This window comes from Mugil cephalus, chromosome 16 (assembly GCF_022458985.1).
Source record: "Mugil cephalus isolate CIBA_MC_2020 chromosome 16, CIBA_Mcephalus_1.1, whole genome shotgun sequence".
Classification (NCBI taxonomy): Eukaryota; Metazoa; Chordata; class Actinopteri; order Mugiliformes; family Mugilidae; genus Mugil; species Mugil cephalus.
The window spans coordinates 14,381,271-14,398,353 of record NC_061785.1 but is presented as its reverse complement, the minus strand read 5'-3'; the positions used below and the strand labels follow the sequence as shown (position 1 = coordinate 14,398,353).

General features: G+C 42.2%; 2 protein-coding genes across 10 annotated transcripts in view; one reads left to right on the top strand and one right to left on the bottom strand.

The window, feature by feature from the left end:
- The window catches only part of LOC125022682 (zinc transporter ZIP11-like), a 141,374-nt gene extending 129,205 nt beyond the window's left edge, over positions 1 to 12,169 (top strand). For all 3 annotated transcript variants that reach the window (XM_047609544.1, XM_047609541.1, XM_047609542.1), the window contains exons 7-10: positions 7,451 to 7,520; positions 10,530 to 10,628; positions 10,724 to 10,882; positions 11,323 to 12,169. In XM_047609544.1, coding sequence (XP_047465500.1) covers positions 7,451 to 7,520; positions 10,530 to 10,628; positions 10,724 to 10,882; positions 11,323 to 11,401 — 407 coding nt within the window. In that variant the 3' untranslated portion in view covers positions 11,402 to 12,169. The remainder of the gene's footprint in view (positions 1 to 7,450; positions 7,521 to 10,529; positions 10,629 to 10,723; positions 10,883 to 11,322) is intronic.
- Positions 12,170 to 14,019: 1,850 nt separating this feature from the next.
- Positions 14,020 to 16,933, bottom strand: LOC125022683 (ankyrin repeat and SOCS box protein 12-like). Of its 7 annotated transcripts, XM_047609546.1 has the most exons (4): positions 16,807 to 16,901; positions 16,035 to 16,194; positions 15,037 to 15,807; positions 14,020 to 14,350 (listed from the first exon to the last, which is right to left on the bottom strand). In XM_047609546.1, the coding sequence occupies exons 2-4, from the start codon at positions 16,090 to 16,092 to the stop codon at positions 14,199 to 14,201; spliced, it is 981 nt and encodes a 326-aa protein (XP_047465502.1). In that variant the 5' UTR covers positions 16,093 to 16,194; positions 16,807 to 16,901; the 3' UTR covers positions 14,020 to 14,198. The 7 variants fall into 7 exon arrangements, with proteins under 7 accessions (XP_047465502.1, XP_047465506.1, XP_047465507.1 ...); XM_047609550.1 differs by lacking the exon at positions 16,035 to 16,194 and having other exon boundaries at positions 16,807 to 16,933; XM_047609551.1 differs by lacking the exon at positions 16,035 to 16,194 and having other exon boundaries at positions 15,037 to 15,804; positions 16,807 to 16,847.
- Positions 16,934 to 17,083: the final 150 nt, after the last annotated feature.

Below are 17,083 nucleotides of genomic sequence, written 5' to 3'. Positions count from 1 at the left end.
GTTTGGCTTTAATGCTGATACTGAACAGTAATTTGTCACTCCGTGCCTGAAACATTTTTTGTTCATGCCTCATCCTAGTGCGAGATAAATGCACAAATTTTTTGGCACCTGTTTGTCCCTGGGGGAACAGAATCGCTCGTAGGCATTAGCTTCCCCTTGAACTACACAAGCAGCAGCTACATAATAGCATGTCTTGATCTTCAAAGAGGCTCTGTACACTTTGTGACATTGCAGAGACAGAGGCGGAGATTGATGGCCATCCTTTCTCCCTACCATTAGGGTTGATTCCTGTTAGTGTGATGGATGGTGCAAGTGACAGCTACTGGTAATAGTTGGGTCGAGCAAAATAAGGCAACCAAGACATTACAAGATTACATTTCGAGGAGCAATGCAGTAAAATATTTTTTATGTTATTGATAAGTAAGTTTGACTGAACAGCAAACAACTTCTTTATTAACTTTTTTACGGCTTTTGCTTGGTCCTGACCATCATTTGTTATTGTTGGACATGATAATCACAGTCGAAATGTTAAGTTTTAAATATACCAAAGAATTGGTTATGAGAGTTGTAAGAATTATCCAGTGATGTTCAATCTAGGCAATTGACTATTCGCAAAAGCCCTGCCCCCCCAGCTGCTGTTGCTAGCTTGTCAAGCCTCTTGACCCCGTCAGAGTCTTAAAACAGTATCCCAATGCGTGTCAGTGATTCTTTTGATATGAGATGGAGGGATTTATCCAAAATACGATTATCGAGGCGAAAGCATACCACAGTCAGTGGCAAAATCTGAGAAACCCCATGACCCTTGTGGACCAGAAAACAAAAGTTTAAATTGCCTGTTGTGACGCTACGTTCAACTTTGATGTAAGCTGACAAAACATAACATTAGAGAGAGCTCCCAACATTGAGACCCAATGCAACAGCTAAAGTTAGCTAGCTAATGTGAATATGTTATGTTAGCTAACATTAAGTAGGCACTAATATTACGAATATTCACTATAGTAACCATAGCTTTGATATACAGTTTTGTATATATGAGCATCTTGCTAATATGGTCTTACTAGCTCAGCGTTAACTAGCTAGCTATCACTGTGGCTTTATCCTATTCTAGCCTTACCTTGAATCAGATGCATGTATGCTTCTTTATTTTGCTCCTCTTGTGTTTATTTCTTCAAGAAGAGAAAGAACATGACTCCCCCACCAAAAACTCTCGGGGTACCTTGTGTCTGACTTACATGCCAAAGGCACATACCTTTTTTTCTTGTTGGAGGTCGGCAGCTTGACCAACCTTGTTTACATTGTAACGGTTGCTAGTATATATGATTGGACAAGAACCGTTTGCGGACAGGGTTTTGCAAACGGTAAATTGGTCTGCCACAATTTCTGTTATAGTATAGGAAAGTCAGCATTTCCACTATAATCCATAAGCCCAACAGTCATCACTCCTACTTTCTGTCAGCTGCTGTGATGCAGACGTCCGTGAAGCTCAAAACTTACTGCACATGTTTTAAATTAAATACCATGGAAGAGTAAATACACTCCAGTGCTGGGAGGTTTTCTGAAACACCTGTCTGGTTTAAGAAGTTGCACTTAATACTGAGACAACAAATGGCAATACAGAAGAATTAGTAGACGAAGTAATTGTGAACGGAGTTTCTGTTACCAGAAGACATGACTCTCTTGGTTGAATGATCAAAAGCTGGAGGATTGCATTTATATTGGTGCACTGGTGGGTCTGCATCACTTTGTAGTGACACCATGAATCCAATAACCGGCGTTGTGTACTTCAAACAGTGGTGTCTGGACAGTCACAATATATTGATATATTTCTGAAAAGGTGAATGTTAGGTAGTGATCTAAGCCCCAGCGAAACAGGTGAAATAAGGTAAGCAACACCATGAGGCTAGTCTGACAAAGCCAAACTCATATTCTTGTCAGAATATGAGTCTGGTAACACTCCATTGGGGTCTCGGTTGCTGTGATCCACCATCACAATTCCTCAGAGGCGCACGACTAGAGCTACACCATAACTACCGCGGAAGACCGATGTATGACTACGAACTTACTTTGTTAAACTTTACTCTTCTGTCCACCAGTGCGTTAACTATTTGATTGGTCTGGTAGATATTTGTCTTTTCCCAAAGGACTGGTTCCAGCCCAACTTTCAGTTATCACAAATTACTTTTCTTTAAAGTATTTCTGGTGATTAGTCTTTGCTAGTCTATGATCCCTCTGGCGTTCCAAAAACAGGTCATCTGTTGCGTTGCTGTCAACTTCACTCAACATTGATAAACTATGTAAAAATCCAGTTAATCTTTTATCCGGCCACAGACGCCCGTGCTTAAAAGTGGCTTGGGATGGGCAGGCGTTGCGGGAAAAAGTGGTCATGTCAGCTGATGTTGCTCTACATGATGAATATGCCAGACCAGGTGTGATGCAGAGCCACGGCTGGTTGAAGTGAAAAGAAATACTAATCAGATCATATAGTTGTGCAGAAAAGATACCAAACATCGATATGGTAAACCTTTTTTTATGTGGTATATAAAGGCAAAATCATAAGTATTCAAAAACTGCCACAATAGGCTAAGATCTCTGAAGATTAAGTTGTACTTTTCATCTCAATTTCTTTTTTTGATCCTCTAGAATTTTGTTTATTTGAAGCACAACCTCATTAGTCCACCGAAGTGAGGATTCAAAAAGGCACCGATTGACTTTGATGTGTTCGCAACAAACAACATGAAACCACGTACCAGATAAAAAAGAGAAAAAAAAGAGATGGAGAGATGCGTCGCAGTCAGTGGAAAAAGCAGTGTGTCAGTGGGTGAAGAGGAGAGATTAAAGGGAGGTTCAGTGGGAATGAGCCGCCGCTGTGACAATGACCTGTCAGCGACAGTACTGTCAGAGTCGCCTAAAAGAGCATGGAACATTACGCAGGGATTGGATCTGACACACACAAACACACACACACGACTATAGCATACACACAGAAACACGTGCACTGCATGGTGCACAAATTTCCTCCAGGGAGTGAAAACGGGACAAAAGCTAAACAGGCCACGTTATTAAACGTCTCTCGTATCTTTCATGACAGAACCGGAGACCCACAGCAAGCTACGGTAATCTTTAATCTTCGTATCTTGTTTTTCTCGACGAAAGCTTATTCGGGCTGTTTACTCTCTGGCACAGCGGCAACGTTTCGCAGCTTCATCGCAGTTGTTGTGATACCATGTCACAACCGGCACACTGTCACCGTCGTACAGTTGCATGAAAAATGAATAAGATGCGACACCCCCACTAAGTGTGTCAGTGAGATCAGATTTGCTGCTTGTTGGAACACTTCCTCCAATTCTCCGGATTCTACAGGAACTGTAATCTTCTGTGATGTCTGACAGCGGTGGTGAAGGACGGAGTCAGATTTTTCACCTATTGTTTCTGGTGCGCGCACGGGAGAAGGCACTGGTTTGATTTTGGATTTCTATGCTGTAACAATCCATGAGATATTCTTTGAACTGCCACTGGAAGTACAAGGAAATCTTGACAGGTGCAGGGATGTTTCATGCTCCCCTGGTTAACCTTGAGCTCAGTGGACGAGTAAAACACCCCCTCCCCACCACCACCACCACCACCACCACCACCTCCCATTTCCAGCTGTGGCGTTGGGATACCACAAGAGCAAACACTATTTTTCTTGCGAACACATGACCTCCTGCAGAGATCAACCACAACGCAGCATCAGCGGTGCTTATCAAAGTAAGCTCAGCTGTTAAGTGTCTCATTATATAAGAACTTGAAGACGAAGGAAGTGTTTTTTGGACTTCCAGTGTGCCCCCAGCCTCGTGCCAAACACCGACACACTCGCACCTTATGTTTTATTCAAATGCAGCTGAAAGTTTTACGGCGCACATACTTTGAATTGGCCCTCTAGAAATTTTCAGATAGTTTCAGATGATTGAGATGGAGAGCAAAGGAAACCCGCACCGTACCCAGAGGGTTATTTTTCACACTCAGCCAGCCAGTGGGAAGTGTATCGGAAATGCCGTGTATTGTTAACGGAGGTAATAACAGGTGTTAGATTATGATGAAGTGGCCTCTGGGCTCTTAGTTCCTCTGCAGAGGGACTGCGATCATGATCAGTTACTCTTTGTGTCATCTTTCCGCTTTTCTTTTATCCGTCTTTTGCCCCATCCTCAGCTTTAGTCTCGGTCTAAGGCAGCCTGATGTTGGCTCTTGATGGTGCAAGGAGCGTGTGAAAGAAACAGGAATGCATGAATCCCCTTGAAAAAGATGCTTGCATGCTAGAAACGGATGACTAATTGTTATTATTATATAATACACATACTTACAAAGTCATCCTGAAGAAATCCTGCTTTTTTACTCTTAAAACCTACTCTGTATTCAAAGGAAATGGGCAGTATGTAAAGAAAAACTAAAAGACTACAACAATAAGAAGCATGTAGTGGTGCTTTCAGACAGTGTGAGTTCAGTGCTATCGACTCGAGGACTCCAGCTTAGAGACAGTAGTAACGTTTCCATGACAGGGTTAGTAATAATATCAGTATCCCGTAATTCTCTTAAATTCTGGTCATGCGAGACTTCACTTGGAGGAAGATGAACTTCAAATGAACTGGTCACGTGACCCCCTGCATCATTTCTGGTGACGCTGGTGATGGGGAAATGTGAAAAAAGTGTTTCCATTTAAAAATTTTTTTTTAAATGTAGGAGTTTCTATTACCAATTTTCTATTGCGTTATTTAGGTTTCACGTATTTGTAGGGGTAATGGAAACACAGCAACTGAAGATATGTAAAGTCACAACGTTAGCTTCCTGGTAATACAGACTTCAGTTTGTCAATCAAGATGCCAAACAAAGAAAAATCCACTTTGCAGGATGCATAGTTAGTTGACCACTTATTAGGTTTCTGATTGGTCTGCTGACCAACCAGACGGCTCCTACCCTTTGACAGGTGCTAACCTCCTATGTTAACGTTGCGAAATTAGAAAAAGAAAACATGCAAGGGTCTATTCCATGCGGCCACGTCTGAGCTGTCTGAGCAATGAAGCCCATTCAGAAGTGCATAAAACTGCAGTTCATTAAGTGGCGACTTGAGGCTGGTTCCAAAGGGAGCAAATCCTCATAGACCATCTTAGAAAGCCCAACATTACAGCATTATTAAAGATGTTTACAACAAAAAAATATTTTGCTCTCAATAGTTTATTTCACTATTCATGACAACTGTACGGGGGTGAAATTTTTTCTAACTCATTCATTTAAAATTCTACATAATTAAGGGAGTTCCTGCTTTGAGTAACAGACAGTAGCCTGAGCTACCAGGTAGCAGGAAATAGAGTGGGCAGCTCTCAACGTCCAGACTCCCCGCCCATGTCCATATTTGGAGTTTCCGAGTGTGGGCGGAGTAAAGCACATCTAACATGGTAACCATTTTTGAAGTTCAGAATCCAATGTGTGATGTTGTCCATAGTATATACAGTCAATGGTCTATTCCCATCCGAAAAACACCAGGAACCTCTAATGGAGATGTTTCCAACATGTCGTTGTAGGAACGGACCGTGGCATTGCTGTAGTTTACCTAACCTAGCAAAAGCATCGTAAGAGTTTAAGTCTTGACAAAAGCAGGGGCCCTCTGATTGGTGATGAAAACTGGTGTCAACTCTAGTCTGTCTTGTGCTGTACATTCAGTGGGGAAATGCAGGATGCATAGCTAACTGATCCTTCGTCACGTCCTGCCTTCCTGTGTTACTGTGTTAGATAATTGCCATGCAGGTGTGTATTCCCATAATAAACATGGGAAACGTGTCGTCTTGGCATTTAAATTCATAATAGCGGGCCCAATGAAAAAAAAACTGAAAACTGGTGTAAAAAGTAGTCATTCTCCAAGGTCAGTCTGCATTACCAAGATTGCTAAGATTAGCGGCAATACCTGCACGTTGCCTCTCTTATTACAGGCTTTTCAATGTTTTTCTATAGGAATGAATCCATCAATTGCTATTGTTAGTTTCACCTAGCAACAGTAGAATAGTGAGTAAAGAGTTGACAAAGGGAAGGAGCTCTCTTCTTGGTGGTCAGCAGATCCATTAGAAACCCAACAAAGGGTCAAGCCTGCAAACAGTGCACATAGTGCAACAAAAGCTTTATGTGGTGGTCCAGTGAATGCTCTATTAATATCACCACGCCGCTGTCCATCCTCTTTTAGCCCACAGCTAAGCTAAATTATTTGAAACTCTATTGCGATAACCTGAGCAGGACTTTAAATTTAGCACGTGGAAAAGCATGAATCGTCCGCAGCAGAGTGGCACCATGCAGCGTGCAACTACTTTCTGTCTTAACACTCACCAGAAAATAACTAAGCCGCACAGAAGGAAAGTGGTTTCCATCTGTCTTCTAGCAAATAAAAATAAACAAGCTTATTCTGGCACCCAAAGATAAGTTGTGGCCCTTTTTTTTTTTTTTTTTTCTGGTCCTCTGCGCTCTGACCCTCTCACAGCAGGACAGTTTTGGCTTAATTCAGCTGTGTATTTGTGATAAAATAACGTGTCTTTGTGGTAAGGCTGGAAGTGCAAAGCTCAAAATTAGCTCATAGGTAAGTGAAATGCTTGTTAAATGAAGTACTTTTTCAACTTGGATCAGTTGCTAGCTGATCAATGCTAGCTGTGAGGAAAAAACGGACGCAATTAGCATGTTTTAGCATAGTAATAGCCCTGCAGTTAATTGCATGACGAGTGTCAGAAGTAACTTCGGGAATGCATTTCTGGAATGAGAAGCAAAGCAGCCTGTCGATCTGATTCCCTGTAAATGCGTTGCACTTCACATCTGCACATTAGTACATTTGTAGTTACGTCCCAGTCTGTGACCTTTTCTCTCACAGTTTGTTCTTTAAGTATACTTGACAGGCATAACAAAGGGGCCATCAGAGGAGAAGCTCTATAAGGTATTCATGACTTCAGATATCCCTCGTAGCGCAACTCTCATGTTGCTAGTTGTAGAAGAATTAGCCCAAGTGCACGCTAACATGTCAGACAGACAGTTCCCAGCTCCTTATACTGAAGTGTGACATTCTATTCACCCAGTTCAGTAGATATGTGATATTCTACAGTGAATGTTTCACAAAAGGAAACCTGTGCCAATAGGGCAGGTGTCATCAGCCGCAACCTGACGGCAGATGGCACAAAGCGCAAATAAAAGAACACACTGAATGCTATGGACAGCAAGCCTCTTTGCTGCATGTGGATCAGTGCTCTGTGTGAAAAGGCGATCCCTATTACGGCTTTCAGTGCATACGTTCTGTTTCTACCCTCATCGATTTGCTCACTTTTTTTTGTTGGTTTTCATCTTTCATCCTTCCCCTCCATTTTTTTCGAGAGTTACAGAGAAGTGAGAGGACACAAAGCAAGAAATATCAATGCCTTTTTTTTCTTGTTTACCTTTTGATCCGCAGAGGGCTTGGCTGTTGGGGTTGGCTTTGGAGCCATCGGGAAGACGTCGTCTGCTACCTTTGAGAGTGCCAGGTAAGGCTGGTGTCAGGGAGATCAAACATGCACACAGAACATGTCTTTAATTATGCAAAACATCTTCTTTTTAAACTTGTGGGAAATTAATAACAAAGTCATTGATTTATCCATCACTTTGGGAGCAAAAGAGCTGTGGCAGGTTTTTTTTTAACATTATACAACCAGTATGAGATGGTTACATTAAATGCATCAATGTTTTTTTTTTTTTTGTTAGTGTCTGTAATAAGAAGACTGTGGTCAAGTTTTCCATCTGTGTCCGTAACTGTGGCGTGTTGCGTGCTGCTGACACCTAGTGGTTATGTCGTGGTACTCCTAGTGCTAGTGGAACTCCCCCCACAGACCCATTTTTAAAAAGTACCCAGCCTAATCTGTGAATCTGTTTGACAAAAATAAAAGTGAACACGCACTTCAGACTCCGTCCACAGTGTACAGTAACTGATTTCTTTTGTTCGCATCAGACACGATTGAAACCAGTTCCTGCTGGCCCTTGAATGCACATGCAGTGGAGGAAACTGAGGACAGTTTTCTCTCTGCACCTGTCAATTTTAGTTAAAATTATCGCGTTAATGAAACATTTTTTCAAGGGCTAGTCAGGTTGCACAGTAGGAGATGAAGCGTATCCACCATCACTGTCCTTGACTTCAAATATCTAACGATTTCGATGGCCAACTGGGTCAGTCAGATCAATTCTTTATGCCTCTCCATCAGAAGAGCAGTCAGAAATTCTAGCTCGTTTCCATTGGTCTGCTTTACAGCCTTTATTGGGAAGCTCTATCATAAATTGTTCATAGATCATAGATCATAGATCAAGAATGTTTATATTTTCCTCTGAAATCTGTAGGCCCGTTTTCTTCAGAAATCACATCTTAAAATGTGTTTCATGTAATATGATATGAATAGATTAAGCATCCACATTATCCTGATAGCCTCCCTCGCAAGGCTGCTGACAGGCAGTAACAACTTAAATGTTAAATGAATTTCGTGTAACATTAGCAAAGAGACAAAAGAAACCCTGCTGATTCTGATGGCATTGTTGTTATTTTAAAATTTTGACATAGAAATTAAAGTTATCCATTGGGATTCATCCTCTGGGAACCATGCACGTGTTTATCAAATTGCTTGGAAATTCATCCAATCCCAAATTTTACTGAAACCCAAAACTACAGTGGAGTTGGAGAAAAAGACAGTCAAAATCAGAAGTGTTCATACGGAGAACAATTAAAAAGAATTCATGGTAATCTACCATGGCTGGCTTCAGTTTAAGATTAAAGATGTTTTAATGTCAATGTGTGTTTTATCTGCAGCAGTTTATTGGTGTGGGAGCATTTATACTAAGTTGTGTGTTATGCTGACATCCAGTGGTTACATGATAGTACTGCAGTTACAAGTACTAAAGCAAGGACATCCAAAAGAAATGGGAGCAAGATGATCTATTTTTTAGAATAATGGGGACCCGTACGTTTTCTCCATACGAGCCTGATGGATCAACTTCTGGGTGTGGAAGGCGGCGCCATTCGCCCGCTGCTTGAGTGCTCACATGTCCATCCTGCACAATGGACCTCTTAGAAAGAAAAATTTGATTTACAACATCACAGAGTTAATACAGATTGTTGTATATATGTGCATCTGTCTTGACCGCTTAAGTACAGATATATGAATTAAGTTGCTTTGCACCTTTATCCACAAGAGTGGTCGACCAACAAAGATCCCTCCAAAGATGCACAATAGTCCAACAGGTCACACTGGAACCCAGGTTTATCTAAGCTACTAAAGGCCTCATTCACATTGGATGGTTCACAAATCACGACAACTTTCCACAGTTGGATGGATTATTTTCTCCCTGTGAATTGAATTTTAATAGAAACTGGGTGCTACAAAATAATGGTTAAAAAAAGTCCTGATTGGAATTCAGTAGATAAGTTGTGCAAGGTCCAAACAGTCCATGTGAGGGAACCCACAAACATCTCAGAACTGAAGTGGTTGGAAACGCAAAACATTTAGTTGCTGTTTTTCTTGTGCAAACACCCTCTGCAACATTTCAGCTGTGCCCATGGTTTGTTTCCCTAAGGTCTTGGCGACTGTCTCTATGACTCATAGAGATGGTGAGGGCCCCCAGACCCACAGCATTGGGCACTGAGTTGAGCCCAGCTTTTCCACTGTGGCTGCAACCTGGTTCTGTATATGACTTGGTTCCTGTTTCAACTGAGTTCATTCCAGAGAATACCTAGTAGACGTTGTGATCAGCATCAGCAAAGTGACCACAAGCTATCCAACACTGCCCTACAGGCATGTGAATAAAATCTGAAATATCTATCAAATAACTTTGTTACTTCATATTATTTGCAACTCATGTCTCAACAGTACTCATAACCTATGAATTGGATCCCGTGATCTGGGTTTTCCGTTATGTCCGCTTGACACGTTTTCAGCTAACGTGCATAAAAATATGTGCGTAGTTGCCTTTCGGCTGTGAGTCTGACTAACTGTCAGTTTCTGAGTCAACGTGTTGACGTTCACTTGCCCCCCTTGAGACAACGACTGACCCATTTTCTGCTTTCGCTGTGTGCGTGGGAGCAAGAAGAAGAGCTGAGAACCGTCTGGTTATTGTGCGCTCACTGACTAACCGTCCCGGACAGGACTTCCAGCGCACTTCTGTGCCTTGTTAACAATAAATTCTGTGTAGCGTTGGTCAATCTAGCATTCACTCCCGCTTCAGAGTTTACTTTAAAAGACAGCTCGTCCGCTTTAGAATGTGACCACAAGCTGTCTCAGGATTACTCAGCCAACTGTTTTGGAGGCACAAAGGACACAATATTGGGACATAATATCATGCTTGATCGTTGCATAATGCAATTATAGAGTTAGCCTCTTTGTGTTACCACCAGGACTTAGCTTTCAATTGATTTTCCCATTCAACGCGTGAGAATAGGGCAAGGATTTTCCATGCGTAAGCCTTTAATAGTCAATATTTGTTACTGAAAGATGTAACTGTTTGTGTTCCATCAGAAATTTGGCAATCGGTATTGGCATCCAGAATTTCCCAGAAGGTCTGGCAGTGAGCCTCCCACTCCGAGGCTCAGGGGTCTCAACGTGGAAGGCCTTCTGGTAGGGAACGACACGTCACAACTCTTTGCAGAAGCTTTTTGCAGACGGCGTACACCTAAATGCGGTTCTGTAACGCTGGCTTGTTCTCTCCTCAGGTACGGTCAGCTCAGCGGCATGGTAGAGCCTGTCGCCGGGCTGTTGGGCGCCGTCGCCGTTGTTTTGGCGGAACCCCTGTTGCCATACGCGTTGGCGTTTGCTGCTGGGGCGATGGTCTACGTGGTGGTGGACGACATCATACCTGAGGCTCAAGTCAGGTGAGAGGGAGAAGGAGGGAAGGCGAAAGAGAAAATGTCTGTAGAGGCTCTCAGTCGCCAAGGTTATGGTATGTCCCAAAAAAAAAAAAAAAACAAGCTAACCAAGTACCAAGGTACTAAGGCAACTCGACTTGTTGGGTTTCTTGAAGACGTTTCACCATTGGTCTTTTACTTACCAGATAGGTAACTGTTAAACTGTTTTCTTTCTCCAATCAATGGTACCCTAATAACCCATTCTCGGAATCCAGTCTCAAGGTGTGAGATTTTGGTCACAGATGTTAGCACTGTGTTGTAAATTGATTGCCAGATTATGTCACAGTCCACCTCCACTGTACAGATGAGGCCTTTTCCAATTAATTTCAGCTTGTGTCTTGATGTACATTGAAGACTAAATGAGTTTTTAAAATACCTGTTTCTTTACTCCAACTTGTCGTCCCTAGCGGAAACGGGAAGCTGGCATCTTGGACCTCCATCCTGGGCTTTGTGGTGATGATGTCACTAGATGTGGGGCTGGGCTGATGTCACCGTGACGACCACGATGTCATCACCGTGACGCTGACCTCAGTTTTTTAAAAAGAAGGGGACCAGATGAAGCGTTTTATTATTGTTAATCGATTTAGTTTGAATTTACTTGAAGTTCACTGGTGATAACGGAACTGTTTCATAAAGCAATTTCTAAGGGCGGCTATACTTGAACATTATTTTCAACATGAGTAATTAAGGCGCTTGCAGTTATGATTAATATAGAACCGTTTCATGACTTGGCTGCTTTTCCAGAAACCTTATTTAAACTTAAACAGTCTGTCATGAAAGTTAAATGAATGTTTTTAGGTGACTTTACCTGGAGACAATACTTGAAGTCTGGTGTTTGATTTGGTGATTTATGGGATGGCCAATGAATGATTGGGTTTTTTTTTTTTTTTTTACTCTATTGCTGGTTCTGCTGTATTGTCTATCAGTGGAAAACATTGCGACACAATACGAGCATGATGTGATTAAATGTTGAATTCCAAATGTGACTGGTTGAAAGTATATCATCTATTTTTTCGGAAACACAAACTTGTACGAACATCTTTCAGTCATGAAAGTCATGAAATGTCTTCAGATGACGTTGTCTGTCTGCTTCCAAATGAGGTGCCTTCTTTCCAAGGCACAGTTTCTTGCCATCTACAGGTCAGTGTGAAGAATCAAATGTTGTTGTCCTTGTATAATTATGTAAATTGGTGTAACCAGTTAACGCTGAATTACATGCGGAATATTTATACAATTAAACAAAGCAAATGATTCTCTGGTTTCTTCAAGCTCTGATTTTTCTCACCATGTTTGTCGGTCTGCACGTCTTTGTCATTTCTCTTATGAGTCAAAAGGTTTTGGGGAGCTCAATGCATCTTTCAGCAAATACTTGTGTGTGATTTTTAGGTCCTGAATCTTGGGCAACGAAGACTACAATCCTTGGGAGTCTGTCTGGAGAAAGCTCGTCTGGCACTGAAACAGCCAGTGACACAGGTGATGTGTCTGAGAAGCATGATTACACAGCTTTAGGTGCAACATTTAGTTTTTAAAAAAGTCAATAAGAAGAAGAAAAAAATAGAGAGTACATTTACTGGAAATCTAGAGTATAGATTGCCCTCTAGTCATTGACTGTTTATGAAGCATGAATAGTAATGATCCTTGAAGTTCACAATTGTACTCTTGTCTTTCATCTTGATGGCTATTGGGCGAATCTCGACGACACGTACTCCACACATGTCCTGCTGAATGTTAATTATGTTAGTCATCAAATTTTCACTCTGAAGACTCAAATTCACTCTTGAGAGCCTTTGACACAATGAGCCCTGATTGTGTCGAGGACCACTCATTTGAAGAGCTTGGTATTGTATTTTAGCTCTTTTGTGCCAGAGAAATAATTGTTCATTAAAAAAAAATAAGCTATTTCATTGAACCCTCTATCACGCTTTTATGTTTCAGAGAACGTGTTGTTAATAAGTATGAGTCAAGAGATGGATACAAATATCCACCATTAAGACGTGGAAGGAACGTGATGCGTAGATCCGCCTAGGGCGGGCCGTCCTCACAAAATGAGTGATTGCACAAGAAGAAGATCTCGTTGCGGAGGCCACCGTGACACTTCTCGGATGTAAAAGCTCCAACAGCCACGACGGGAGAGGCCGCATCCAGCAAATGTTGCACAGGTTCTTCTCAAAGTTTCTTGGGACAGCGGCAAAGAGAGACGGAACCTCGACGAGCATTCATGTAAAGGCATGTCAGAGACTTCAAGGTGAACCGGAAGCAAGTTTGTTGGTGTGATAAAACCAAAATGGAGCTTTCTGGTCATCAGACTAGACGCTATATTTGGCAGGAGTCGAAAGCTGAACATCACCACAAACACATCTCTGCCGAACCTTGAAGCATGGCGGCAGCAGCATCATGCTGTAGTGCTGCTTCTCTTCTAAAAGTAGAGGAGATAATAACATCGAAATAAAGGGAAATCCCTTCAATCTGATTACTTACAGTTTGCAAGGGAACTATGACACGGGAGATTTACAATGATCAGGCATAACATTATGACCACCTTACTAACATTGTGTAGGTCTCCCTTGTGCCTCCGTAACACTGTGACTCATCAGATAATGGACATGGGCCTTCTGAGGGTGTCCTGTGGTGTTGTTACTGGGGGGCCTTTGGGTCCTATGGGTTGAGGGCAGGGGTCTCTGTGGATTAGGCTTGTTCCAAGGCGTCCCGATGATGGTTGATCAGTTTGGGATTTAGTGACTTTGGAGGCCAGGTTAACACCTTGTGGTGTTTTTCATGTTTTTTTGAGTTGTTCCTAAGCTGTTTTTCTGTGTGCCTGTGCTTGGCTGCATCCTGCTGAGGATGGCTGCTTCCATCAAGGAGTGTCAAGTAATAAAAGGGTAAAACAATCAAGGGGGGGAATAATTTTTAAAAGACTGAAAATCTGTGCGTTAATATTAATAAAGCGAAAGCTTTCTTTAGTTTTATGGGAACAAACAGCTCTTCTGAACGAGGTCACTAACTTGTGGTGAACATGTGACAAAGTACAGCAGTTTTCAAAAGACAGTCTCTTCAGAGGTCTTCCAGCAGCTACAGGGCAAGAGCTAATAATAAAAAACAGGACATGCTACTTATTCACACATTTAATCTTTTGACTGAAGAACAGTCTTAACACAGCAGCGCACAAACATATTCAAGCCATTTAAAAAAAAAAAAAAAAAAAAAACGACAAAAGTAGTCCATAGTCCACATATAAACCAAAAGCACAAACTGAAATAAAATCCTAGAATAAGTTACAGGACCTCTACAGAACAGTGACTGGGACTGGTTTGTATTGCAAGAAGCGAATGAGACTCGTAGGCATTTCCAGCTGCTCGATACAGTGGATCTTGTTGATCTTTTGGAGGTATCTTCGCACAGCAAGGCGGCACTGTGAAGTCAAGGCTTTTGGATTTCCTAGAGATGACGCAGGGAATAAAAACAAGATGAATACATTTTATAGCATTCGTTTTATAAGGTCTATCAGGCTGTAACAATATTTTGTGACTGACCACGCTGTCTCCTTGCTGTATGACATTTCAGCTCCATTACCATAAACAGTAGCAAGACGATTAGCTTTGCCAAAGGGAGAATCATGAAGATATCAGTCCTAACTAGCAGGCTAGCATCTATCTGTCTATGTAGCTATGTTTGTTTTCATACTTGCACAAGACATCAAAACACCTGCAAATAAGAATGGTGCTCTTCAGTGGCTTCTCATACCTATGTCTGGAACAAATGGTGTCATGTTGGTCTAATAAAGGTTGTGCAGAAATGTTTAAACACCGGTTCATTAAAAACAAGAGTCGATGATTAATAATAACTCACTATTTTCCAAAAATAAATAAGCCAATTTGAGCTTCCCAATTTCCAAACCTCCATTATTTTGCAGAAAGCTTTCCGCAAATAATCAAAACAAAACAAAACAATGAAGACTATCTTTAGCTAAACTACACTAGCAATAGTTCTGGATAGATTTATGACACCTGAGCAAGTCTATCACCTGAACACTGTTAAGTTTCTCTCCTAATTATGATCCAACCTGCCACAAATCCAACCTTACACAGGAGCGGGGGAAAGTCCGGGATCTGTATTTTCCGTACCTCTTTCCCGCAGAAGCAGCTCCACGGCCTCGTTCTGCTTCGTTGACTTCTCTATGATCAGCGTAGGGAGGTAGACGTTTGCACCAAAGTCAATCAGGAGCTGGATGTACTCCACGTCGCAGCCGTGCCTGAGGCACATCTCCAGCACAGTCTTGGGCTGCTTCACGGAGCTCAGCAGCTTCGCGTCCGTGCAGTTGTAATCCGGGTCCGCCCCGTAGAGGAGCAGCAGTTTGAAACACTCCATGTGTCCGTAAACGGCCGCCAGGTACAGCGGCCCGCTGGACACCCTGGCGCTGGAGGTCCAGAGTAAGACTTTGGAGCGGGAGTTCACCTCGGCGCCGTGCTTGAGGAGGAGCTTCAGTATCTCCACGTCGCCCTCCCGCGCCGCAGTGAGCACCGGGGAGCAGTTGTTGGACGCGCTCCCGTTGGGGTTGGCTCCGGCTCTGAGGAGAGTGAAGACACAGTCCAGGTATTTCCCGCGAACAGCTGTGAACAGGGGCGTCTGGGCTTTGACGTCCACGCACTCGACGAGGGCGCCGTGGGCTAGCAGCACCTGCAGGCAGCTGAGGTGGCCCTTGGAGACGGCAGCATGCAGAGGCGTGCCTGCGATGCCCCAGCCGCCTCTGCAGTTGATGACCTTCTTGTAGATTTCTTGGCAGAGCATCTCATCCAGGAGTCTGTCATTGTTTTGTAAGACTACCTGTCTGAGCTGGGAGATTTCACAACTGCGTTCTTCTTCCTCAGAAGTCCTTAGCTGGAGCATAGAACCTGCTGGAAAACAAAGAGAGAGGACGTCAGCGCGGCGCCAAACGTGGACGTTCTTTTTTTTCCAACCTTACAACACAACAGAGAGATATCAATACACAAATCAGCCCTCGGATGAGGCTGTCCAAATTGTTTTATGTCACACAATCATGGCATGAAATGAGTTTAAATGTTAATCCAAATGATTATTACATCAGCTGTAACCGTTCAGTGTAAAGGACAGTAAAACACACTTTTACAAGCCGGTCTGTGCTCGTATTGGACGCGGTGACAGGTTTTGTTTGCTGTCATCGTTCCTCCTCTTCAAACACACCCTTAAGAAATCTGCTTCCAAATCAATTCCAGTCCAAAGGACAGAGAGCACATTCAAAAGATGCACATTCCAAGGTTGGTCTGAGGGTAAAATGAGACTTCAGCAGGGTGATGTGCACAAAAGAAACTGACAAGGACGAGCCTCGCAAGGCCTTTCTTGCACCAAACTTCAGTCAAAATACTTAAAATTTTATGTTTAATAACTCATTAGGTTAAACAAACAACTTATTAACCGCAGTTTACATTTACTTATGGACAATGAACGGTTTCTGGAAAACTCGGCTTACAAATAACCATTAAAAGGTGGTATAATCGACTTAAAAAACATTTATTTAAATGTTGTCATCGCCCAGGCTTAAGACTTATGGCAAAATAAGACGTCTTCAACTGCATTTTGGTACACTGGATATATATACATCGACCTTGAATGAAAACAGCTAATTATAATAGACTGCCAGTACAGAAGCAACCTAACACGTCTTTGCACAACATGTACATTATGTCACGCATCACGGCTAATAGAGGACTGTAACAACAACAATTGCGTAAACATTCAGCTCAAGCAACCGTCAGCGTATCAAATTGATAATAAGCAACGATTTTAGCGTTGCGACACTCATGTTACCGTGCAGTGAAATAAGTTGTTTTGACAAAAACATGCGTTTCCGTTATATTTTCTTCTTTTTACTTTACCCAAGATATGCCCCACCAGCTGGCTCCTTCTTCTTCCTAGTTCCTGTTCTTCCTCGTTGCGTTTGTGTGAAGTAGCACTGCTGCCCTCCAGTGGTCAGTGACTGCTACAGCGTGATCGACGAATAACTAAGTGAGCCATTTAAAAATTGCACTGAAATAGTCCAATAGTCCAATAGTTTAAAATTTTAAACAAATAAAAACGAATATTACGCCTGAATAAAATTTGACAAATATATAACCTAACTGATAATCTGGAAAATAAATGCAGAAAATATTA